We start from the raw sequence: 27,198 nt of genomic DNA on the forward strand, positions 1-27,198 counted from the left end.
CTTTTCTTCGGTGGAAATATGTTTCATAAGTTGCCGTTGACTTACCGTTATGACATTCGCTTTTAGTCTCATTACAGCTACTGCAAATTAGCTTAATACATTTGCATTAAGCGCCCGATTTGCGAATGTGTCACAACTGATAAAACTCTTCAAATTCGCAGAATAACAGATTCCCAAAGTTTGCATTGGAGTTGCCACCTCTTACTATTTAGTACAGTAAATATTGAGTGGCACCAATTTAATCCCTGGGCGCAATAAATGTTCACCTTGCAAATTTATCGCAAGTAGAAACCAAACAACAACAAACCAAAGTATTCACCCACCAGGCAACCAACTACACACCCATAATAGGTTTGATGAAATATTGAAATCGAAAACAAATGGACAACTACGTGATTTTCTGAGAACATACAGTATTACGTGGACTTTGTGGGTGGCTTACATGCGATGAAAAGTAGTAGGGTGCTGTGTACGCTTAAATAGAGCAAAGGTTAGCTGACGAATTGAATACAGGAAGCGAGGAAATGGAAAGAAATTATCTCCAACTACTTTTAAGAGTGCAACAAATATGTAACATGATAAACGTAACTGATATTCATCGGTCACCGTCAGCCAAAAAAAAACACATATTTTCTTTCGACTACCAAAATAAAAATTTGAACTACAACAATTAAAGACGAACGAACTTGCGATTAAAAAGCCAAAAAGTCTTGAAAATATAGCGCAATTACTTCAACCATAGTACAAATAGATCAGAAGATTCCTTTCCCAACACCTAACACCTTCATATAAACCACTTGCAAATCTTCCCACATTTAGTGAAACCGTTAAAGGCTTTAGCTGTTGTAATGTTGGAATTTCAGAATGCCAATGCGATATTTATCTGCAATGGATAGTAGAACGCATATTATAACGGCATGTCAAAGCCGTATTATACAAAATTTACTGCAGTATGTTGTGTTTGTTATTATATTTATACAGTTTCGAGTGAAAATAATCTCAACACAATAAAATCTCTAATGATGACGTATATAAGTTATCTACTCATCTAATCTTGCGCTTATCAGTTACTAAATTTTTTATATGCAAGCAACCTCACTATATAAACAACTGTGAAAGTTGACGAAATGTTAATTTAGTAGATCATGTTGCGAAAAGTGGTTTGTGTCTCTTTGATTTGTATTATCGGTAACTGAATACCTTTCACCGCTTTTTACACCACATTTTCTAATTAAAAAACCTTTTTATCTCCCACAGCTTTTTTGAGCGTCCATCAGGCAGCAGCTGGTGTTGTTGGAAAAGAAACGATTGAAGCTTCTGGAGATACAGCACCATCGGCACCATCGGGAAGATTTTGGGGAGCGGTTTTAGGAGCTATGATTAATCCTGTTGCTAAACTCTTAGGTTAAATTTGGAGCTTTTTTTATTCTTTAATTTAAAATATAGTATCGATCCCAAATAGTATCGATGCAGTAAATATAATTCCAGACAATTAAATGAATTAATGTAGAGAATAACAAGTAAGGAAGGGCTAAGTTCGGGTGTAACCGAACATTTTATACTCTCGCAATTTATGTATTTAACTTAATTAATATTATATAATACACAATTTGACCCACATATTCGTCATATATATTGTATAAAGTCCATTGAAAGTTGGAAACCATATTAGGTTAGAAGCACCGAGGTCCTCGTGTTCGATATATGGGGCATTAAAAACCCATGGTCCGATTTCGGCGATTTTTAGAATAGGGCTGCCGCACTATAAACTTAGTATTTGTGCAAAGTTCTGCACCGATATCTTCACTGGTATATAGGAAGTAGGCGAGGTTGTGAAGGGATTTGGCCTATTTTCACAACATATCATTGGGATGTAAGGAAACTATTACAAACCAAGTTTTATTGAAATCGGTCGAGTAGTTCCTGAGATATGGTTTTTGACCCATAAGTGGGCGACGCCACGCCCATTTTCCATTTTGTAAAAAAATCTTAGTGCAGCTTAGTGTTTCTGCCGTTTTTCGTTAGTGAGTTAACCCACTTTTAGTAATTTTCAACCTAACCTTTGTATGGGAGGTGGGCGTGGTTATTATCCGATTTCTTTCATTTTTGGACTGTATTAAGAAGTGGCTAAAAAAAGCGACTGCAGAAAGTTTGGTTTATATATATCTATTGGTTTCCGAGATATGTACAAAAAACCTATTTGGGGGCGGGGCCACGCCCACCTCCCCAAAAAAATAGCATCCAAATATGCCCCTTCTTATTTTATTTATGGCTTATTTAAGGCACTTTATGTGTTTTCGGTTTTCGCCATTTTGTGGGCGTGGCAGTGGCCGGATTTTGCTCATTTTCGAAAGCAAACTTCCTACGGTGCCAAGAAATAAGTGTGTCAAGTTTCGTCAAGATATTTTAATTTTTACTCAAGTTACAGCTTGCACAGACGGACGGACGGGCAGACAGACATCCGGATTTGAACTCCACTCTTCACCCTGATCACTTTGGTATATATAACCCTATATCTAACTCGTTTAGTTTTGGGTGTTACAAACAACCGTTATGTGAACAAAACTATAATACTCTCTTTAGCAACATTTGTTGCGAGAGTATAAAAAATAAATTGAACCCATTTGCTCTTTACGATCGAAACTGTACTGAATGACTTTCTTTTAGTTTTTATTGTATATCTCTTTTGCGTTTGTTAATGAATTAGAATTTTAATCGTTATTTTATTATACAATAACTAATAAACTTATCCTGAAAATTTTATAATATTTGAGCTGTTGTAAAAAAATTTACAGCACTTCAAATGCAAAAGTGGTGAACATCCGAACGGTTTTGCTCGCCACTGTAGATCACCGAGAGTTGATGTTGTTTCCTTTATTCGAATTTTATCCATATTGCCAGCGTTTCCTAAATTAATTTAAATTTTATTAAAGCTGAAAAGAGTTTAACAATTTATTATAAGTTTAATAAATTATGAAAGAGACTCGAGCTTTGTTTTTTTTACACAAAGCAAGGATTAAATAGATTTGATAGCCGACATTTTTTAAATCTCTCCTTGAGATAACTAATATAAAAGTATCAGTTAGAAAAATTCGAGCGAAACAAATATATAAAAAGAATTCAATAAATTGGCAAAGTCAAGGTTAATATCAACTACCTTAGCCTTTCTTATGGTTATCTATCGTTGAAAAGTAAGCAAGAGATTAAGAAGTAAGCAAGTAGATTATAAAAAGTTTTAACATTATCCACACTGACCACGCCTGAAAATGCTAGTAGAGAGTGCTTCTAAATTAGTTGAAACCCACATATAGAAAGAGGATATGGTAGATAGTAAACTAAATTTATGTTCTCTCTTTCTAGCTTCAGGAAAAACTTATTGGTCGTCTTCTTAAAATACCCATCTTATTAAGTAACTATCTTCAAAAGTCCATCTTTAAACGAGATAGAAGAATTTGCTCGAAATGGTTGATAAAACATTAGGATCGACATTTGTATAGACGAGCATATCAGAGATAGGACGACTCACGCACATTAAGTTCGACATGAAAAATGTAGGACAGTGTTTGCGACCGCTGGGAGCTTGTTGTTTTACAACTACTATATCAAACCAGTGCATGCAATTACTAGTAAAGCGCATATTATAACGGCATATTAAAAGTTGTTTGAGCGGTTGAAAATGGTTTCGCTCATAATTATAAGATATAAAATTACTTAAAAAAAAGAAAAGGTTATTAAAATATATTTCAATTATCCAGGCCACGATCCACAAGCTTATTAGAATTTTAATTTGTTCAATTTTTAGTCGTAACAATGGCATATTATAATATAAATAAATACGGATGGAATAAATAATTTTCTTTGCTTTTTCGTTTACATTTACTAAATTCGAGTTTACTAAACGCGGTTTTTGCAGTCTGCTTGAGCCTGCTTCAGGTAACAGCTGCTGATGATGCGAAGGAAGCGACTGTTGCTACTAGAGATGCACAAGGTGTAGGCCCACATAATTTAAAACGCAGATTCCTTGGAACAGTTTTAAATGCTTTGGGACAACTGGCTGGCGGACTACTCAATACTGTTAAAAAAGAAAGTAATATTTCAATTAAATACACCTTTGAATCAGATAAGTGATATTGGAAATAAAATTAACTAAAGTAGAATAATATGTAATAGGAGCTGAACTCTCGGTGAGTAATCAAACAAAGGATAGTATGTTCTGTTCAGTAATATAGTACCATCTTCGACAATAGACTTATTTATTATGGTGCTGTGCTTAAAGTTCTCGGCTTCCATTCGACTGAAATGTGCCGCCAAAGTTTATAATATATTCTGAAAAACCTCAGCGGAGATCACTTTGCAAATGTTTTAGTCAAGCAAGAAAATATCGGTAATATTTTGGTTTTCCATACTTGGATTCATGTGTATAACTTGTATAGATGAATCGCAGTTTGCAAGTTCTCTGGACAAACATTTTTCGATTTTATCATCCGCCATCTCATTATTATGTGCCAAATACCCAGCTGGCTACATATCATATATCCTAAAGAACTATATATTTTATTACCAGAAACTGTTCTGCAATCGGGTTGACAGAAAATCTCGAGCTTTTGTATGTTTTTCCTAAAGTACTTTCGGATAATTTCGTCGAGCTTGTTCCAGAGAAGCGTATTTGTTCATTGTGTAGACGATCTCGGAAAAACTTGTGAGGATCTAATGGGAAAACAATAAAACCTTTATTTACTCCTTTATTTACTCTTTCTCAGCTTCGTTCACCTTTATTATCTGACGCCTGTAAGCTGTAGTTAATATCTTCAATAGGAATAAAGTACTTCAGACAAAGTTTAAAATTGAACTTTTGCCAAACGCAAATCAACTTCAAAATAATGAAATACATCCTATATATAATTCTTTGTACGGGAATATAGTCTTTATGTTACAAAACACCCAGATGGAAAAAAGAAAGGCGCATGGTGGAACAGTAGTCTTGGCTATTCATGTGATTCAAAGAAAAAGTTGAACATAATCATAATGGCTAAACCTGAGAAAGACAAAACAAAGTCTACGCTGTCTTTCTAAAATATTTGTAAAAATGTTGCTATTAAAGCTGTCTCCTTTTCTCCACGAAAATAATAAAATGCCAACACATCAATTCGGGTTTCGTGCAAAACATAGCACTGTAGAGCCAGTATTGTTCAGCTATGCTACGTACAGTAATCCCCGCTTAAATGCCCCTTCTTAACATGCAGGATTTTTGAGACACTTAAGCGGGAAAGGAACTTAAATGAATCCTGCTTGAGTGGGTACTTACCAAGTTTTTCCAAGTTTTTACTCAAATACTTCGATCTAATACTTTTCCTTTTAGAATGAAAGTCACATTTATTTCTAATTAATAACAAAAATACTTATTAATAACAATATATATGGAACAAAACATTTCAAAACTTTGTATATGTTGTCCTTTTAACAATTTTCAGTACATTATATGTCAAAAATATGAAAAGGCACTTAAAGGAGAAAAGTTGCAAATAATTTTGTTTTTGTGGCTTAAATATTGCAGGCATTTAAGCGAGAACGGCACTTAAAGGGAGGCTCTTAAGCAGGGAATTCTATACATAAATTTAGAGAAAAAACAACTATGCCGCAAAATTTTGTCACTTATGCGGAAAAGGACTTAAACGGGGATCACTGTATTTCTAGATTTAGCGCAGACGTTTTATAAGGTGTGGGCGGCATGAAGACCTCTTATATAAGGTTAATATCATTATACATAAATTTAGAATTGTATAAAAGAATAGAGTCTTATTTAAGAAACAGGAAATTTACTTTTAAAATGGCAAATTTAATTTTCTAAGAAAGACCGATAAAGGTTGGAGTGCCTCAGGGTAGTGTGCTAGGCCCAACTATATATCGACTGTATTAGAGAAGGACTTATCGTTTGTCAAAAATACCCAGAGTAATCTCAGTTTCTCCATTGTACATTTGCAATGAAAATAACCACAAAGATCTTGGGACCCATATGAAAAAGGAAGTAGAGGACATTAAAAAGAAATATATATCAAAACTCCGTGATCATCGAAACCCATTGTCCAATGTATTTGGTAAATTACTGTAATGAAACCTGTTTGAAAATAAAATATCTACCAGCCTAATCTAGGATTTTATTACTTATTGTTAAGCTCCAAGCGAGCAGTTCCAATAAATGAAAGAAATATGTTAATTAAAAAAATATTTACGTCTAAGACACGATCGTCACGCTTACTAGGCTATGCAATTTGCATTAGTAGCAACCTCGCTATATAAACCAATATGGAAATGCCTTAAGTTGTTTATTTAGTACATCATGTTAGGGAAATTGCTTTCTGTCACTTTAGTTTTCACTTTCGGTAAAGATCTTCGCATTACTCTAACTAAACTCAAGTTTACTAAACACCTTTGTTTGCAGCCTTTTTGAGCTTCCATTAGGTAAGTAAGCAAAACCCAACTATGTTATGTGATCTTCCGATTCTAGCGAACAGGAACAACTGTTATAATATATATTGAAACTTTAACGGGATATTCCTACATCCGTTCACTGTTAAATAAATATGTTAGTTCCATATTGCTTATATTAATCTACATGGAACACTTTTAATGAATACTACGTATTTACATAGGGAACCACATTTTCTTTAAAGCAAATATAGTGGCATACTTAAATTAAAATTTGTTTTGTAATTTATGCTTTGTGCTTCTCCTTAGGACTTTTGTTGGTGTTTATCCAGAATAACGGATGCATAACGATATTTTATTTTGCGCCAGTGCGAAATAATTATAAAGGCAATATGGAATTTCAATTGAAAACTGAAAGTTTTTGTGTCAAAAGTTAAAAAAAAAATTGAGAAAAGGAAGTTGCTAGCTTTTTTAGAATATATTAGTTTTCCTTCCTTGCTTTGTAATTTTTTATATTAACAAGAATTCCGTGGAACACAATTGACAGAGGAAAAAATCTAATAAAGAAATCAGAAAATCATCGTTAGCATGGACAAAGGATTATTTATAAGATTCAGTTCTGGTTTTAGAGCTAGTGTGTAACTTCCTTTGAATTTCAAAAAATCTTTACCGATGAATCGCTGTGTTAGATTGGTGAAATGTACTCATCGAAGGTCCCTAGCTCCATATTGGAGTGGTTCTTCTATTATTTAAACCTGTCCAAACTTTCGAGTTTCATTGTGAGTGCCTTTAGATCGCCATTATTTATTGTTTGTGTTCGGACTATCCGAATTATAATTTTTCTCTCTGGCAAAATAACAAATTTCCATTTTTATCCCCAAATCTGTACTTTTCGAGACTTTTTTTTTTCATAAATGAAATGTAAATCTCGTGTCAAATTTTTTCCAACACGCCGTTGGCCTACTGGTAAGTTTATTTCTCCATTAACTTAACTCGAACTTAGCTTTCCACCAACAGGGATGAGTTTTATCTCACGTTAACTCCTTTTTCCGGTAAATAGAGTCCTTCCTGATCGCTTGTTTTTCTCTATAGCAATTACCAAATTTATTAGAACTGTTTATGACATATGCAGATATCTTAATAAGCCTGGATTAGGCAGCCCCTCATCATGGTATGCGATTCGATTTTTCCTTTTTCTTCATCTGTCAATTGTTTTTCATTTCTTTACTATTTTAAAAGCTGTCGCACTGGCGCAAAATAAAATATCGGATAAACACCAACAAAAGTCCTAAGGAAAAATCGAATAAGCACAAAGCATACATTACAAAACGAATTTTGATCAAAGAATGCCACTATGTTTGCTTTAAAGAAAATGTGGTTGCCTTTATATATACATTTTTCACAGGGTGTATCCTCAAGATCAACCAAAAATTCAAAAATAAAAAGAAAGGAAAGGCTATGTACAGCTTCAACCGAACATTTTATACTATCGCAAGTTATTTATTTATTGTTATTAAACTAAAACTCAATTCGACCCACATATTCGGTATAAAGTCCAATAGAATCACGAAAATCATCATGTATAGTATATGTATATATACCGCCGTATTTTTGAAAAACCTATAATGAAGTATATGAGAGCTAAAGGAAGTTATAAACCGATTTTAACGAGTTTTAGTACAGAGACACACTATAAGAAGAAAAAGATTCTCTCTGACTAACATTAAACTATCTTAGAGATTTATCGATATTTTCTTTACAACATTACCCTATGGCACTGAGTTCTTCATATTCGATATCCGGGGACTTGAAAAGTTATATTCCGATTTCTACAATTATTCCACAAGTGAAGCAACAGATGATACATAGTATTTGTGCAAAGTCTTATTTCGCTATCTTCATTGGTTCTTTATGTATATATTATAAAGTGAAGGAGTAAGATGGAATTCAAACTTGAGTTATATGGGAAGTAGTCGTGGTGAACCGATTCCATTTTCCGCACGTTTCATCAGGGGTTAAGAAAATATTATATACCGAATTTCATTGAAATCGGTAGAGTAGTTCCTGAGATATGGTTTTTGACCCATAAGTGGGCGACACCACGCCCTTTTTCCAATTTGTAAATTAGTGTATATGATATTTTTCGTTAGTGAGTTAACGTTAATTTTCAACATAACCTTTATATGGGAGGTGGTCGTGGTTACTATCCGATTTCAACTATTTTCATGGGGTGTGGTGGGGTACGTAAGGGAACCGTCTGCAGAAAGATTGGTTTATATAGCTTTATTGGTTTGCGAGATATATACAAACAACTTTATATATACAAAAACCTATTTCGCTAACAAAATTACATCCAAATATGCCCCTGCCTAGTGCGATCCTTTGTATCAAATTTTTTATTATATTATTTATGGCTTAGTTATGGCATTTTATGCATTTTCGGTTTTCGTGGGTGTGGCAGTGGACCGATTTCGCCCATTTTCCATAGCAACCCTCTCACGGTCTCGTGGAACATGTGTACCAAGTTGCGTCAATATAACTTAATTTGTACTCAAGTTATCCATTGCACGGCCGAACGACGGACGGACAGACCGACATTCGAATTTCGACTCGTTTCGTCATTCTGATCTTATTAATATACATAACCCTATATCTAACTCGTTTAGTTTTATGACTTACAAACAACTGTTATGTGAACAAAACTATAATACTCTCTTAGCAACTTTGTTGCGAGAGTATAAAAACACAAATAATTGAACAAACATAATTTATTTGAATTAAAATATCAAATAAAAAACTATGTTGAGTAGTTATGAATTATTTTTCATGAGTCGGTAGGAAAGCTTGATTGTCGCACGTCTAATTAGAGATCGTTTCAATCTTTTGGATCTTCCACTTGTGAAGTACGCTAAAAATCTAAATGTTGTTATTGTAATTTGTTATATTTTCAAATAGATTTAAAAGATATCTCGGTATATCAAACCAAGCATTTTAATACTTGTTGGCCGCAATTTAAATCCAGCAACCGTTCAACTGATGTCGATAACCAAAAAGAATTATATTTTTCACAAATAACGACATAATTCAAAAGGGGCCACGTTTATGCCTACGGAAAAGCTTCAGTACACGCTTTTTAGTCCACTTATGCTCAGCGTTTTATTAAATATTTTGCATGCCACCAGTTTATTCAATACACTTATGTCATTTTTCTATATTTGCTTAATAAGAGGCAATTGAAAACCTTAATCCGCTCTTCTGAAAAATCGACTTTTTTGAGTTGACACTATTCATGTGAATGAGCGAAATGTTTCAGACATTTCAGGCAATAAAAGTGCGTTTTTTTATTACTATTGCTCAGTAATTTGAAGAATTTATATAATAATAAAATTGTTGGTTATATTATTTTTTTGTATGAATATGTATAAAAACGTGAAAAGAAATTATATGAAACAAAACCAAATTGTTAAGTAAGCACTGTGACTAAACCTTCACTTCGGAGGAGTTTTCATTTAAGCGTGACGTTTCATTTCAGAGGGTGTTCAGTTAAAGCTTTTTTTTCAAAACAAATAATAAATTTTTTATTTTATGTAATTGTAAACAAGAAACGATCATGAGTTACAAAGGTAAGATTATCCGGATATGCAAGTTGACGAATGCACAACGCCACAAGAGGTCGCTGGAGGTACTTGACAGGATTTCAAAGATTTACGCGAGAACCAATACATTTGTTGTCAGGTGATTTTCGTTTTTGCAACAAGATCAAACTGCGATTGTGTTTTCGGAGCAGTGGCTACATGTTAGAATTGGTTAGGTCGCAGTGGACACCTCGACGGATTAATAACAGTGAAAGAGCAATATTGGCGGCAAAAAACAACGATGTCAATGACCTCAATGACTTATTTCAGAATTACCTTCCAGTGCAATTTAACACAGCCATAAATCAAACTGACGTATTCAACTATCCCACAGAATTTTTAAAATGTTTAGAATTGCCTGGACTACCACATCTTAGTTTGTGATTAATTGTGGGATATTTGTCATCATGCTGCGTAACGTAAATCAACCTCGACTTTGCAATGGAACGAAACTGACTGTGGAGAAGCTAATGATCATCAAAGCTAAGATCATCTTGAGAAAGTACTAAGAAAAGAACACCTTGATTCCGGATTTGCAATTTGATTTTAAGCGTTTACAATTTTTCACTATATTGATTGATAATATAATTTAATGTATGTATAGTATACCTTAGCCACAGAAGCGTGTGGTCGGGTCTGCTATTATAAAGTGAACAAATCAGAAGCAGTTCAAAATTGTATTATATGGGAAGTAGGCGTGGTTGTAAACCGATTTCGCCCATTTAGCATCGTTAAAATCATAATGACGAAATGAAATCATTAAAATCGGTCAAGTAGTTTTTGTGATACGCGTTTTTATTCAAATATGACCCTCCCTAGTGTGATCCTCTGTACCAAATACGACTTTCATAACTTTATTTATGGCTTAGTTATGACACTTTATAGGTTTTAGGTTTTCGGCATTTTGTGGTCGTGGCAATGGTCCGATTTCGCCCAAATACCAAATCTCCTAAAGTTTCAAGGAACATGTGTTCCAAGTTTCGTTAAGATATCTTACTTTTTACTCATGTTACGAGTTGCAGATGGACAGACAGACATCCGTATTTTAACTCCTCTCGGCATCTAACTCGTTTAGTTTTATGACTTACGAACAACCGTTATGCAAACAAAACTATTATACTCACTTTGCAACATGTTGCGAGAGTATACAAGAAATTAGTTATGATCACGACACAATAGTCACGCTTATCAGCCTATGAAATTGGTATTAGTCGCAACCTCGCTATATATACCAACATGGAAATGCCATGTTCTGTTAATTTGTAGACCACCATGTTGCGGAAATTGCTTTGTGTCACTTTAGTTTTCACTTTCGGTAAATAGTTTCTCTTTATACTAACTAAACTCGAGTATACTAAACACCTTTGTATGCAGTCTCTTTGTTTGCAGTCTTTCTGAGCTTTCAACAGGTAGCAGCTGATGATAATGCGGAGGAAACGACTACTGCTTCTGGAGATGGACTTGATGCAGCCCCGACCAAATCAGCTGCTGCTGTTGCTGAGTGTAAAAGCGGTGGTTTGTTAGATTCATTTACAGGTTTACTTAAATCTCTAGTTCCACTAAGTCTTCGAGGTTTATTAGGTTAACAGCAAAAGCTAAAATATTTCAAGAATACAAATGAGTAATGATGTATGTATATAAAATAAATCTTGGAAACTTAATGAAAATCCAATTTTGCTTCTGTGGTAAGAAAATATTCTAAGCTTAGAATCGCTAGTTCAAAAATAAGAATTTTATAATGCTCCTAAGATATTCAGGACTTTATAGCTGATATTCCATATAACCAATTTCCGTGGAATGCCGGTCTCATAAATATTAATATTTTTTATATGCATGTTAAACTTGGTAGAAAATTGACATGACATCAGTGTTCCAGAAAAAAATTGTTGTTTCTATCCTCAGATTTTAATCATCATTTAATTTTTCTACGTAGTTTCCTTTGGAGCACCGATATTAGATTCATCAATCGATGCGGTTTTAGCTTTCTGATTATGAGGAAGAGTCGGTTGTTCGAAACAAGAATCACACACATTATCTTCAATATGAAAAATTTTAGGTAGTTCTCAGACATATTGGAGGTCCGGTCTTTAACGCATCTCAGTTAGGCAAAATATATGCCATCAAATGTTTTTAGATTGGCGCAAAAATGTTTATTGTTACTTAATTAAATGTTTCTTCCAAAATAATCAATACCAAATTAAACAAATTTGAATCCTTCACGCGTTTTAGACTACAAACTGCGCTGTAAAGTGCTTTTAACGCCCACCAACTAACCCACCTGCTAGGGGTAGACCACCAGCGAGACTACCCACAGTACTAAGAGCTCCGGATACCGCAGCACCGCCAGGTAAACCACCGGCCAAGCCGCCCACAGCACCAAGTATGGGATCAGGTCTACATTCGTAGCCATTTAGTAGAACTGTAAAAAGTTTAATAGTAATATTAGTTTTTCTATATGTCAATGCGACATCTACCTGCAATGACTAGTAGAGCACAAATTATTTGACTAAGTAACGCCATTTGAAAAACTGTATGGATTAAACTTTACTTTCTCGGGTTAGCCGCAGGTATTTATACAACTTCGAGCGGGTGAAATGAATTTATTTTAAGATTATTTTTATTACAAAATCGGCGCGTGTAAAAATCGTGCAATTTTTTTCAGCCAAAAAATTTATAATTAAAATATAACAATTATATAAGCCACGATTTACACGTTCTTCAGGTTTTTAAATAATAAATATTTTATTTGCAGTAACACCGTATATATAAATAAACACCGAAGGCACCCGAACTGTAAATTTAGTGGACCATGTTGCGGAAATTTCTTTGTGTCACTTTAGTTTTTACTTTCGGTAACTAACCTATCATTACTCCAAATAAACTCGAGTTTACTAAACGCCGTCCTTTACAGTCTTCTTGAGCTTCCATCAGGCAGTAGCTGGTGATGATGCGGAGGAAACGACTGCAGCCGGAGATGCAGCACCAGCAAAGGGAGCAAAAGCAGCTCCGGCGGCTGAAGGTAAAGGCTCTGATGGTTCGCTTTTAGATATGATTTTTAAACCTTTGCTTCAAGTGCCGAAAACTTTCGCTTCTGCAATCAGCGGTTTATTTACTGGTTAACATTTGGAGTGTTTTTGATTGTGTTAGATAAAATATAGCATGTATCCAAAAATTATTATCAATATAACTCCAAGCAATTACATGAAAAAATAATAAATGTATTGAAGCAAACCTTCCATATGAAATCCCATTTCGCTTCGGTAGTGTCAACGTTTCCAAGTACCATATTTTCTATAATATCCCAAAAATACCGGGATGTTGAATAGATTATAAAGGTGGGACCGTTTGAAATAAAAGATAGTTTGCAACATGATATTTTTTCTGCCGTTGTGTAGATTCATTCCAGGGATTCATTACCGTACCATCCAAATTCATACTGTTTCTTTGGAATGCGTTCCTGGGATTCAGTGGCGTACCATCCAAATTGATATCGTACCTTCGGAAATACCTTGATATCTCCTAGGAAGTTGTGACGTGAAGTCGGAAACTAACAATATTTGTATTCTGAGATATGTCAATCAATCTCCTTTAAAATCCTAATGAAGCTATGATACAATGATTGCAATACTACTAAATATTTACACTATTTTAACGAATTGTTCTAATTATTATTGCTACCGTCCCTGAAAAGTCTAACTAGAAAGACTCAAAGGTCATATCTATATGTTAGTAATCATCGTACACACCGACTCTCTAACGTACTGTATGAACTGCTAACTTCTAAGCTGAGCTATAATTGCGGATAATAAAAACTATGTCCTTTTGATATCTACAACCACAGTCGGGACAAAGAAAGTAGAAAACCAATGGACATTTATCGGTTAATTGTCTCGTTGGCTTAATCAGGTTCTGTGGCTCCATGGGGACACTGTATCACTGAGGTCTGAATCTTGTGGTAAACATTTACTTTCCGTTAAACCTTTTTTTTTAATCAGAATCTGAAATTTTTGAATTCTCTTAACATAGAACGTCCTTCCACTTTCCTAATGTTTGGTTCCTTTAGTCCAGAGTGGTAGTTGCCTGTTAGAGCATTCCTCATGTAACGGCATACCCGACCGAGCCATCAATAACAAATAGAAATTAGCAAACTGCAATAAATCTGAGTAGCTTATGGCTTCATGCCTCCGTGGGTATGTCTATTTACATGCTCATAAATAAATAGCAATTCAGCCAAGATTTCCGCGTCGTCTTCAGTCGTGATACACAAATCGTTTGCTGATGATAACAATTAATTAAAAACAATCGATTGTAATCTTAGGCGAAAACGTGTCGGTAATAATTATGCATTTCAAACAGAATGAGCACGCGGAAGCTTCGATATACATATTTAACGGTGATATAGAAAAAGATGATATAGGCACATATTGTATGTGAAAATGCAATTAACGTTGAACACGATCTCATGTAGGTTAAACCGATTGTTCTTCTTTAATATCTGTATACTGAACAGCGGGCTGAGCAGTTTTGCAGAAGCTTTAAATGTGCACTGTGGTCAAGCGCATATTTTTTATTAATAAAGAGAGAGAAAACGCGCACACAGGCGCTGGTACCAGATCCACAGCAGCCGAAAATTGCCGCTACCAGGCAAGGTGTCTTAGTAAACCCAAAAAATCGCGACCAAAATGAAGTTTATTGCCGTGTTTATTATAGGAGGTAACAAAAATTTTCTTAAGAGAGGTGGACTTGCTCTCATTAATTTTTTTTTTTTTACTTACAGTTATTTTGCATGACGGCCTTGCCGACAATGCTAACCCAGAAACGTTTAATGATATTTCAGCATTACAAGGCTCTATTCCAGATGATATTGTACCAGTCGAGTGGCAAACTGTGCTGCAGATGGCACTATCAACAAGTATACCTTTTATAACCTTTGAACCAACTACAATTACTCCACCTATAACCAAGAGAGAACTGGGGACAACAACACCACCGATAACGAAGAGGGAACTAGGAACAACTAGATCGCCTATCATTCTTCGCCCACAAAATTTGGATCTAGGAACAACTACACCTCCTATAACTAAGAGAGAACTGGGTACAACTACACCACCTATAACCAAGAGAGACCTAGGGACAACTACACCACCTATAACCAAGAGAGAACTGGGTACTACTACACCTCCTATAACCAAGAGGAAACTAGGTACAACTACATCACCTATAACCAAGAGAGACCTAGTTACAACTACACCACCTATAACCAAGAGAGAATTGGATACAACTACACCTCCTATAACCAAGAGGGAGCTAGGAACAACTACACCACCAATAACAAAGAGAGAACTAGGGACAACTACTCCTCCTATAACCAAGAGAGACCTAGGGACAACTACACCACCAATAACCAAGAGAGAACTGGGTACAACTACTCCTCCTATAACCAAGAGGGAGCTAGGAACAACTACACCACCAATAACAAAGAGAGAACCAGGAACAACTACTCCTCCTATAACCAAGAGGGAGCTAGGAACAACTACACCACCTATAACGAAGAGGGATCTAGGAACAACTACACCACCTATAACCAAGAGAGACCTAGGGACAACTACACCACCTATAACCAAGAGAGAACTGGGTACAACTACACCTCCTATAACCAAGAGAGAACAAGGTACAACTATACCATCAATGAACATTCGACCAACGGCACTAAAGATAGAACTAGGGACTACAACACCACCTATAACCAAAAGAGAACTTGGAACAACTACACCTCCTATAACTAAGACAACTACACCACCTATAACCAAAAGAGAACTAGGGACTACCACACCACCAATAACCAAGAAGGAACTGGGAACAACTACACCGCCTATAACTAAGAGAGAAATGGGTACAACTACACCGCCTATAACCAAGGGAGAACTACTGACAACAACACCACCTATAACTAAGAGGGAACTAGAGACCACTACACCTTCTATGGACTTTCGGCCAACTACATTAAAGGGTGTAACAACTACACCATCTATAATTGATCCCACAACTGATATGTCTCCACTCACAGTAGTAGAACGTAGTCCGGCTTCTACCCCCATTCTCACTGATAAGCCTAAGAAATTACGCAAATTCCCGAAAGACAGATTTAAGACAATGATACGTCGTAAGGCAACAAAGCAGCCCTCGTTCTCATCCACTACCAAGAGGTCAATTTCGACTTATTTGCACGAAAGCTCCATTATTAAGCCCTCGATTGGTACCATCGAACCCATATCGGGTATGCCGTTATCTGGTGGACACTTCCATAATTATCGCATCCAATCATAAATAGATTGTTATTGGTGATATGCAACCAAATAAATTTTATAATCAGCGAAACTTGTTTACATTTTTTACTAACGGCAATAAATAATAATTAAGTATCTGACAACTTTTTGGAGAGAGTTTGTATGATGAGACATAAGGTAATTTACCCAAATTAACAACAGTTAAAATGTACTAAAACTAGTTGCCATCACTCGTTCTTCCTTGCCAGTTGAAATAACAGATTTTTATATACCACTAGTCCCTTCTTCGACTCCACAAAGTTAATTAGTTTTCCGCACTCTACTGAAAAGAACTCGCACCCCACAGTCGACGCGCAAAGTGTCAATCGCCACTCTCACTCTTCGACAAACATGGCGCACTAATGACGTTACTGTCAATATTGACATTGCAAACGTCACACCGTGGCTTTGTCAGCATTGAAACTTGCACATACGCCACAACGCGTCGCAGCCGTTGGATAAGCGAAATGACCAATTAAGACAAAAGCAACAAATAAGGGAAGAAACACCTAATCAAAGCGTAAGCTGAGCAGCGAAGCAAGTTGCTATTTGAATGTCACTTATGGATTTGATGTAATTTTTGCAACCATAAAAATGCAATAAGTTATTACATGTGAGTTATACAGGGGTTTTCGTTTTAAACGGAATAATTTGATTTAAAATTAGAATCGAACGTCAAAAAATCACCAAAACCCTTCCTCTCACTGCACTAAAGATGGACCTTGAGATAAGTACATCACCTATTAACATAAGAGAATTACTAACTTTTAGACCACCTATGATCCTCCGGCTACTAATAAACTAAATCTGAAAGTTGAACATGTAGAAAAAAGTACATTCTAAAACACACATCCTCCACACTTAAAGTAACTCCATTCAGATTCGCTCGAAGGATATTTCAAAAAAATAACGTTTATTAAAATGTTTAAAAAAATTATAATAAAAACCCACCATTAGTCATTTGTAAAGCTTCTGTTACATACGAGTAGACACCTAATAAATCGATAAAGGCTGTCATTAAAGTGGTTCTTATAGTCCCGGTAATCTTTGGATTTCACATAATCTCTCTCGTAAAAGCTTATTGGAATTTACGTCGCTGAGTGCAAAAATCAGAGTCATCAAACTTTGAAAAAGCTTTAGATACCCAAATTGAAACAAAAGCTCATGCAGATGGGATATGGAGATTGTACAAATTTGACTATACCAATAATGAATGTTTTATGCGCTAGAACAACAAAAGGGTATAACAGTTTTATCAAAAAGGTCTTCGGTTTCAATGATAATAGTTCTCAAGCAAAAAGGCTGTGGATTAGTAGCCTCTTGACAGTAATAAGTACTACAGAAGTTCAAGCGAGGTATTTTTAATACTTATAGTGATCGCAAAAGCTCTGGAGATCACTAGCACTATTTTCCTTTATATAGATCCAGACAGTTGATCCTATTTCAAAGAAAATATATATTTATTTAAGAACTAGTTTTTACTCCAATTAAGACACCCTGTGAACACACAGTATTTACAATTACCACTTTACACCCCTAATTTGTTGCACTATGTCAATGTCAATGTTATTGAATGACGCGCTAAATTTTTGCTGACACACGACCACGCGATGGGGGGGAAGCCATGAAGCCAACATTTAATTGTAGATCGAAGTAGACAGTAATTAAAATCACAGCGAATTTTTGCGATTATTGCACTTTTCTTATGTTTTCTTACGTCATATGCGACTTATGAATGAATGAACACGCGTCTACGTTTACATAACAGGGTTTCTGTATTTACATTATGGATTATTTCAGCATTATGGAAACTTTAGTTTCGTCTCTAAACAACCTACGGAACTGAATACGATATATCTGTTTGTATATAACTGTTTCAGAGTACGTTATATTAAATTAGATATGTTATCTAATGTTAAGTTAAATTATATATTTTAGGTATGTTATGTTATGTTATATTACGTTATGCTAGGTTATGTTATGTTATTTTATGTTATGTTATGTTACTTTATGTTATGTTATAGTATGCTATGCTATGTTATGTTATGTTATGTTATGTTATGTTATGTTTTGTTATCTTAAGTTAAGTTAAGTCATGTTATGTTATGTTATGTTATGTTATGTTATGTTATGTTATGTTATGTTGTGTTATCTTAAGTTAAGTTAAGTCACGTTATGTTTTATTATGCTCTGCAATGCTATGTCATATTATGCACACGTTTTTAGGTTTGTATGTCAAGGCTGCATTTTGTTTGACAGTTCATTGACTTTGTAATGGCACGCGTTGAAGCGCATAACGTCAGCAAAAAATAAACAACAACAAATTTTACTAACAATGTTGAATGGGAAACGTAAATAACACATTTTCCGTATTTTTTTTATGAAAGCTGTTTGTTTAATATTGTTTGTATAGCATACTTGTAAGTTTTTATTTTCGAATTGTGAATGCAGTGATTATATTTGCACATTAGGGTGGTACATAAAAAATTAAAAAGAAATGTTACAGTTTAAATTCTTCAACGGTATTTTACTGAGCATATTTAATAGGGTGCATGAAAAAATGAAATAAAGGTTAAAGGTTTGCACATGGTGAGTCGTATAATATAGATACTGTTTAATCCAATACCTAAACATCATTTTAAACATTTGGAGAGTAAGAGCGCAATATAGATTTGGATTAAGTAGTTGATATTTAAAAATCAATATGCTGTATTTTTTAAAATATTCAAAATCTAGACCATTATTTACGAAAATATCAGATTTAAGTTATATAGAGACAAATAGGGAAACATTTCTCCCATACACTTATAACTTTATTTAACAGCTGAGATCTCCATAAAGGACTATAAGTCGTAATCACAGTGCAGCTTTAATGTAACTTTTTTCATTGTCTAGTCTTTGCACCAAGGAATATCACCTGGAAAATTCAATTTTAGTCAACTTCATAAAAATATTATCTTCCCACGTTTGAGCACCACCCTAATATGTATAACAATATATGCATGAGCGTATTAATGCGAGTGCTTCGCTTTTTACTGATTTCAAATTACTGTTTTCAATTTTTACATTCTTTTGTGTTCACTTTTTGCCAGCATTGCATTTATGCATACATATGTATATTCCATTGTTATCACAATTGTCGTGTTTTGTTTCAAGCATTCCAATTTTTATGAGTTTTGGTTTGCATGTTTCACGCGCATTAACTATTAATTTAGCGAATTTAATTATTTTAAAATTTTCTTTTTTGTTGAATTTATTTATTTTTTTATTATTTTATTGCTTAATTGTAAATTAAAAGTAGTTTTTGTTTATTTGAAATAAAGTATTGAACATTGAATATTTAAAAATCACCTCTTCACTGTGTAGTTTGAGTACTGTCTTTGACGTCATAACTGAAAATGGTGCAATTTATCAACAGATCTTAATAGATTTTAAGAGATGCGATAGATGAGTTCTCTCCGATATATGTAGGTCTAAGTCTGAAAGAAAATGCCTTGCCAAAATTTTTTTGATCAATCTATCCACGCATTTAACGCACTATTGTTTTTAATAACTTAATCAATATGCTTATTATTATGAGAATCAGTCATAAACAAAATGGATTTCAAGAATTTCAAGTTATCCGAGAGCTTCATATCTTCAAACTTGTTTCCTTGGGAGAAAATGTCGTCATGACAAACTCTGAAATCTACAAAGAGATCTGGACTTGGAGTTTCTAGCTTAAGGCTGGAAACTGAACTATTCATATCAAGCACAATATGGGGCATCTCTTTCGAGAAACAGATATTTAGAAATACGATAGAGATTTGAATTAAGTCCTTTCCTGAATTATATTGCTGCAAAATAGGTCATGTGCTCCCTTCTCAGATTGCACTCCTTATGTTATTGGCCTAATATCGCTTCTGATGTGATTAGCTCGTCTGTGACTAACTGTGTCTTGATGTCTATATTAAGATTACCCGATATCTTGCAGAATGACTATTAAACTTTTGCGTGCACTTCTGGGTCCTTATCAATTAAATCTTGCAAGAAGCAAGCCTGGATATTCTGTGCGAAAGTTACTCTGGAGATCGGGCTCCGCAATCTGTCCGTTGCAAACAGTTCTATTTGAACAATGCTTGAAAAACTCTTCATTAGAACAAAATGGTCGATGAATTCTTTATTTGAACCATCGGTGTGACAGACAGTGACCCTTTTGGTGATTTCATTGTGGTGCAAATCTAGATTCAAAGTAGTCGTTCCAGCTTTTTTGGGTTGTCGTGAATCTACATTTCGATTTTGCTTCCCTGAAAAAATCCGCTTCTTTCTTTGTTATACCATAAAATTATGTAAAATATTATTTCACAAATTTTTCATTGTTCACTCACTTCAAAAACATTTCAAAGTTGAACCACACAAGCAACGATTACCGAGTAAGTTTTGTCATAAATACTTAAAAAGTCTGCTTTTGGGCATTTACAAATTTCCGCTCATTACGAAATTATTTTCGGTTGAAACCTGAAAAGTTTTCACTTTTACAAGCCACACAATTTACTCGACAAACATTCGCTTATAATAAAGCGTGCTTGTCTAGTGTGGCAGCTGCGGCGTGGGTGGAAGTCAAGCTAGTGCGCCTAAGGGTAGACTACATGCAATAATATTCTTATCAAAACTGTGCAACTGAGGAAACGAAGCGGGAACAAACATACACGCCCGGGAGTAGATGGTGATGAAGATATCACGGCGGCGCTGAAAATTAATGCAGCAAACTTACACCAACACCACCCACCACCAACACACACCTACATATAAGGTGATCCCTCACAATTAGTTTTCGGCAGTCTGTGCGCTTGATCCACAAATAATCCCGTTGCGCACATTAAAGTGCCAACAACCGCACCGTATGCCGGCTGCCGGCTGCCGCATGCCACATTTCACTTTCGCACTTTTGCCTGCAATGCAACGTGTGGCAAATAAGCTGAACTCACACAGTGGCGTTTCCGGTTTTTGTTGCAACGGTTTGTTTGTTGTGTGCGCGCATTATTTTTGTTGTATTTATTATTGTAGGTGTGTGGGTGTCTGAGTGCGTCAGACTCAATTAAATGCCGCCTTATTTATGTTGCGGCAAAACTCATGTGGCAACACACATACTCCTTTGCAGCAGTTGTTGCAGCTGTAATGCACCCACTTGCGTGCTAACATTTTTGTAATATGTGGCAGCCAAAATAATTTAGTGGGAAAATCTCTCAAATTATCAAACCTGCACTTCCGGCGCGTGGACTGGGCGCTGGGTTGCATTATATTGAAATTTATTGATTTTTTCCCGTAGATGGAAAATATGTTCTTAAGTTTTCCAAAGTATCTTGAAGAAGTGTCATGAATATTTTTGTTTTTCAGCTCTCATGGAATAGCGTTCCGAGGGAGAATAATATTCTAACGGACTCTTTGAATGCCAAGTTACCGCTAAAAGTAAAAAAGTCGATAACTGTACACAGACCTCCCGTATTTTAGACATTCTTAACAACAAACAAACGAAAAAGATTCCCTATGAATTAAAATAAGATATCTGAGAGATTTACCGATATTTTCTGTAAAAAATTACCCTAATGCACTGAGCTCTTCATGTTCATTATCAGAGACCTTGAAAAGTTATAGTTCAATATCGACAATTTTTCCACAACTGATGCCTAATCTCAACTACAGTATTTCTGTAAAGTTTTATTCTTATTTTTATTATAAGGAAAGTAGTCGTAGTTGTGAATCGATATCACCCATTTTCCACACGTGTCATCAGAGTGTTAGGAAAATTTTATATATCAAATTTCATTGATATCGGTTTAGTAGTTTTTGAGATTTGGTTTTTGATCCACGCCCATTTTCCAAAAACATAGCCTATCCCTTCCAAACGTCCCTTCCTCCTCTGCATGTCGTATATCCTGTGCATCAGGAACGAGGCTTTGATGACCGAGTAAAGACGGTATAACTCCTACGCCCTTGCCAGTCTAAAGGTGAAATCGGTTGCTCCGGAAGTAGGCTTAGATGCAGTACAAGATTGGCCTCATTTTAAACGTTTTGATTACTGAAATTGAAATAAGCAACTCATCTTAGACCTTTTGATTACTGAAATCGAAATAAACAAATTTATTTAACATAATAGAAGAATAAATAAAGAGATAGAACACTGAGAAACTAAGCGCAGAACATAGAATATTAAGAACCATCAAGTAGATCTCGAACCTCCAAACGTCACCACAAATTATTGGTTGTCCTACTAAAGAAAAATATGTACAACCAAAAATGTAAAAAGCAACAGACTACCCTAGGTTTTAGCTATTAATATTCGCTAGAGATTTGAAAAATATTGAGGTTAGAAAGAGAGTATTTATTCAGAACATTCACATTTGAGAAGTTGTTACGTTTTAAGTAGTTCTACGGTACGGCAAGCATTGGAGGTGAGTTTCATTCAAATATATTTGGTTTCTTTCAATAAATGACTTCGTAGATCGTCCGTAATATAGTTATCATGGATACGAACGCAGCTATTGAAGTATCTCATTCGAAAATAGTTGAAACGATAGTCCAAATAGGAACTTTTTTCTCTTAACATTTCTGAAAGCTTCTATATTATTTCCTCACCAAAATCACGTGGGGGTCGTATATCATACATTGGGAGATAAAGATATCAAGAATCTAAAAATTTAAAATTGGTTACAACTGCTTGGTATATCATCGTATGTCTAGTGGAAGTTAAGAACTAGTAGTGTAAACTAATCCATGGTATTGAAATTGTTCACAAAAAATCTCTCAAATAATCAGAAGTGTTTTCCGGAACGTTAAGCCGCTTAACTAGTTATTATAAAACCATGCGTTTAGTCTATAGAAGTCTATATTGTGGACAATGATCTCGCACATGCAGTCCCAAGCCTTTTGCTCAAATGAAATATTCCGTATTTTGGAAAGATTAACTAAGCTCTGTTGTTACTCGAATATATAGTGTTACCCCTTTAATAAAAAACACAGCATCAGTGTATTTCAGTATAGTATTTAATTTTGGCAAAAATATCTCAAAATTCATTAAAAGTGTTCTAACTAAATTTATGTGAAGTAACGCACTTCATAATCACAATCGCCATAATGTGTTGCTGGCTTTGGCTTCGGCTTTGGTCTGACTGGTCGACTCGGCTTGTAAGAGTACGTTTGTTCCTCGCTGCAGTCGTGTTCTACATAGTAACGATGTGGCGCTGGAGGAGCTGGTCTTGATGGCTTGTAGTGGGAATAGGAATGTGACGAATGTCCATATCTAGGGGCAGGTGTTGGACGGTGGTGACCGTATGCGGGTGGAGGTCCATAAGCTGGTGCATAAGCGGGTGCTCGGTAGGCCGGCGCTGGTGGCGGTCCGTAAGCAGGTGCGGGTGCAGGCGCTTTGTATGACGGCGCTGGTGCATGTCCATAGCTAGGCGCAGGTGCTTTATATGACGGTGGCGCTGCAGGCTGCGGTCCATAAGCTGGAGCTGGTGGGTGGTATGGAGCAGGTGCGTGGTATGCTACTGGTGGATGGTGTGGGGCAGGTGGATGGTGTGGAGCAGGTGGATGGTGTGGAGCAGGTGGATGGTATGGTGCAGGTGCAGGATGTGGGGCTGGGCCATATGCGGGCGGTGGCCCGTAAACAGGCGCTGGTGCTGGTGCTGGCGGAGATACCGGCGCTGGCGGTTTTTTATCTTTAACTGGATCTTTCTTTTCCAACTTTGCATGCTCTTTTTCTTTAAAGAAATCAATGAAACCCATTAACTTTTCATCGAATTTATCTTTTTTCTCCTCCCATTTCTCTAACTTCTTTTCTATTAAAGAACCCAAAGCGTCACCCTTCTTTTCGAGTTTTTCTTTCTTCTTATCAAAGAGATTGAAGGGTTTAAGGAACTTAACTGTTGGAAATTTTAGATTAACATGTTCATGGCTGTCATCATTAATGCCATCGTCCTCAATGGTGATCAGCTTCTTGAAGAATCCTTCCGATTGTTGAAAGGCTGACAAGAAAATATTAAATATTTATATATAGATCTATTCTGAAAATTTATTTTATAGACTCACCAAAAATAGCCAATAATAGTAGCGCCAGCTGCTCTCGTCGTCCCAACATTACCACCATTGCCATCTTCTAACGGTGCTCGTTTGTCCACTCCACTTGTCGTACTCCATATATATACATATATGTATATAGTACTTTACCACTTTGGCATTCAGCGCCTCAAACTACTGTCGCATTTTCAACAGATTTGTTGGAATTAGCCACACGGCACGTACACCAACTATGCTCAGTGTTTGGTGAGTGTGATAAGCGCCAGAACAGCTGTCTTGCCACGCATTCTGTTCGAAGTGCCTGTGATAAGCCTATCGAACTTTAGTTGAGCGTGACTGAGCCGCACAAATGGTGACGACATTAGGTAGATATGGGTACAAGGCATATTGGAGTCTTGATATAATTCTTTTGGCTTAGTCTCTTGGATTTTGTAAAGTACCACAAATATGCCGTTATGCACAACATAGCAACAATAATGGCAATACCTCCGTCTCTCTGTTAGGCCAAGTGTAGGAGAGTAAGTCAGTCTCGTGAATTTCTGTTATAGCACAGATGGGTACTCCCTGAAGTGTAAAGATTGGTTATTGGTCAGATATCCAAAAGAGATTGTAAAACTGAGCAGATATTGACGAAGACATTCGAGAAAAAATTTGAAAACGTTTCAAAAAGCTTCTCAGAACTTATCGAAAACTGTATAAAGATGAGAAAGATCAAATCGGTGATTAGAACAATTAACTATAATATATCCTCACGTTGAACGCAATAGCTAAATCACCGAAAGCTTTTCAATATTGTGGAAGTAGGAGAAGAGTGATCGATGGCCAACTGAAATGTCAAACTTCAGAAATAGTTCCCAGATTTCAGATACATATTCAAATTTTGCGCTTTTAATATTGTCGCTATGCTTGTGTATGAGATTATTTATAAAATACACTTTATTTGTCATTATTTTTGCAAGAAATGCCAACAACCTCTTCAAATGAATATATGCTTACCAAAGCATACCTTCTTTCATTACTTATTCATGTTTATATTATTAGATAATTTCATGCCATTGATTTTATTTGCATAAAGATAAATATATTTGCATGTGGCTTATCAAATTACTACACCTGTGTACATATAGAGGCATATGGATATACTTCGTTATATATAGATATGGGGTATATGCATATTTAATTCGCAAGCGCAGGCCACAAAGCTGTTATTCGCTCAAGTCGCAAGGCGCTGTTGTGCTTTGGCAACACGTTATACACCACTATGGTTGAATAAAGGGTTGTTCATATGCTTGTTAAATAAAAAATAATAAAATAATTTAAAAAATTAATAAAATTCCACAAATTTTAAACTTTTATTTTTTAAATTACTTAAATTTTATTTAATTTTTAAAACTCAACTTCTTCTTTTTGATAGATTATGTTTTGTAATAATTTTTATATTTCAACTCATGATTTTTTACTTTAATTTCATCATATAGATCAAAAAGTATGATTGTGAACTGGTTTATTAAAATAAATTTTAATGAAATTCAAAAATTTGGGCGAGAAATCAAAATTTTATCATATTATTCGTACACAGCATTTTTCTTAAGTTGCGCTAGGCCAGTTTTAGAGTAGCTTCCCCTATTAATTTAGACTTGTTGAAAACTTTTCGTGATGCGCTTATTTTGATTTTTTCACGAATAATTTCTTCATAAGAATACTAATCATTAAAGGTCTCAGTGCTTAACTATGATACATTACCGCACACCAACAAAAAGCGCCTAACGACGTTAAATTTAAGCTCTGAGTTGGTCAAACGGCATCGGTCATGAGGCTCAGAAGAAAAGTGTTCAAAAATCGCGATGCATTGAAAATAAGAATATTTTTTGGCAAGTAAAATTTCCAAAGAAAAAATGGACTAGGGATGCCTTAAGATCTGGAAACTATACTTAACCAGCCTTTTTGAGGATTTTTTGAACACTTGCCGATCATATCTGCCTTTCCCGATCTGTGGATATGGCTTGTTGGGAAACCCACCAATTTACCGTGGGACCTGGTGTTCCTCAATACTTTATTCAAGCAAAATATTCTAAAACTAAACAAGTAAGGAAGGGCTAAGTTCAGGTGTAACCGAACATTTTATACTCTCTTTATTTATATAACTTTATATAATACACAACCCACATATTCGTCATATATATTGTTTAAAGTCCATTGAAAGTTGGTAACAATAATATTAGGTTAGAAGCACCGAGGTTCGAGAAGCCTCATGTTCGATATATGGGGCCCTGAAAACCTATTATCCGATTTCGGCGATTTTTAGAATGGGGCTGCCACACTATAAGGGTAGTATTTGTGCAAAGTTCTGCATCGTTATCTTCAATAGTGCTTACTTTATATATTGTTAAGTTAACGATTCAGATCTTCTTCAAAGTTCTAGTATATAGGAAGTAGGGGTGGTTGTGAAGCGATTTGGCCTATTTTCACAACATATCATTAGGATATAAGGAAACTATTACAAACTAGTAGTTCCTGAGATATGGTTTTTGACTCATAAGTGGGCGATGTCATGCCCATTTTCCATTTTGTAAAAAAATCTGAGTGCAGCTTCCAACTGTCATTTCTTAATTAAAATTAAGTGTTTCTGGCGTTTTTAGTTACTGAGTTCACTCTCTTTTAGTAATTTTCAACCTAACTTTTGTATGGGAGGTGGGAGTGGTTATGATCCGATTTCTTTCATTTTTGGACTGTATTAGGAAGTGGCTAAAAAAATG

General features: G+C 35.3%; 2 protein-coding genes and 1 long non-coding RNA gene across 4 annotated transcripts; 1 reads left to right on the forward strand and 2 right to left on the reverse strand.

Moving 5' to 3' along the window:
• Window positions 1-3,736: 3,736 nt before the first annotated feature.
• Window positions 3,737-4,867, reverse strand: LOC128922024 (uncharacterized). Its single transcript, XR_008471293.1, has 3 exons — window positions 4,771-4,867; window positions 4,562-4,707; window positions 3,737-4,072 (listed from the first exon to the last, which is right to left on the reverse strand). It is a non-coding gene; the product is annotated as an uncharacterized LOC128922024 (long non-coding RNA).
• A 9,665-nt stretch (window positions 4,868-14,532) lies between these two features.
• On the forward strand, window positions 14,533-16,495 carry LOC105217865 (mucin-2). Of its 2 annotated transcripts, XM_054231305.1 has the most exons (3): window positions 14,533-14,774; window positions 14,839-15,243; window positions 15,280-16,495. In XM_054231305.1, the coding sequence occupies exons 1-3, from the start codon at window positions 14,744-14,746 to the stop codon at window positions 16,386-16,388; spliced, it is 1,545 nt and encodes a 514-aa protein (XP_054087280.1). In that variant the 5' UTR covers window positions 14,533-14,743; the 3' UTR covers window positions 16,389-16,495. The 2 variants fall into 2 exon arrangements, with proteins under 2 accessions (XP_054087280.1, XP_054087279.1); XM_054231304.1 differs by having other exon boundaries at window positions 14,536-14,774; window positions 14,839-16,495.
• Window positions 16,496-23,392: 6,897 nt separating this feature from the next.
• LOC105217880 (uncharacterized) lies at window positions 23,393-24,614 on the reverse strand. The gene is made up of 2 exons (XM_011193115.3): window positions 24,455-24,614; window positions 23,393-24,390 (listed from the first exon to the last, which is right to left on the reverse strand). Exons 1-2 carry the CDS (start codon window positions 24,516-24,518, stop codon window positions 23,462-23,464), a joined length of 993 nt encoding a protein of 330 aa, XP_011191417.1. The 5' UTR covers window positions 24,519-24,614; the 3' UTR covers window positions 23,393-23,461.
• Between the last annotated feature and the right edge of the window lie 2,584 nt (window positions 24,615-27,198).

This window comes from Zeugodacus cucurbitae, chromosome 5, assembly GCF_028554725.1.
Source record: "Zeugodacus cucurbitae isolate PBARC_wt_2022May chromosome 5, idZeuCucr1.2, whole genome shotgun sequence".
Taxonomy (NCBI): domain Eukaryota; kingdom Metazoa; phylum Arthropoda; class Insecta; order Diptera; family Tephritidae; genus Zeugodacus; species Zeugodacus cucurbitae.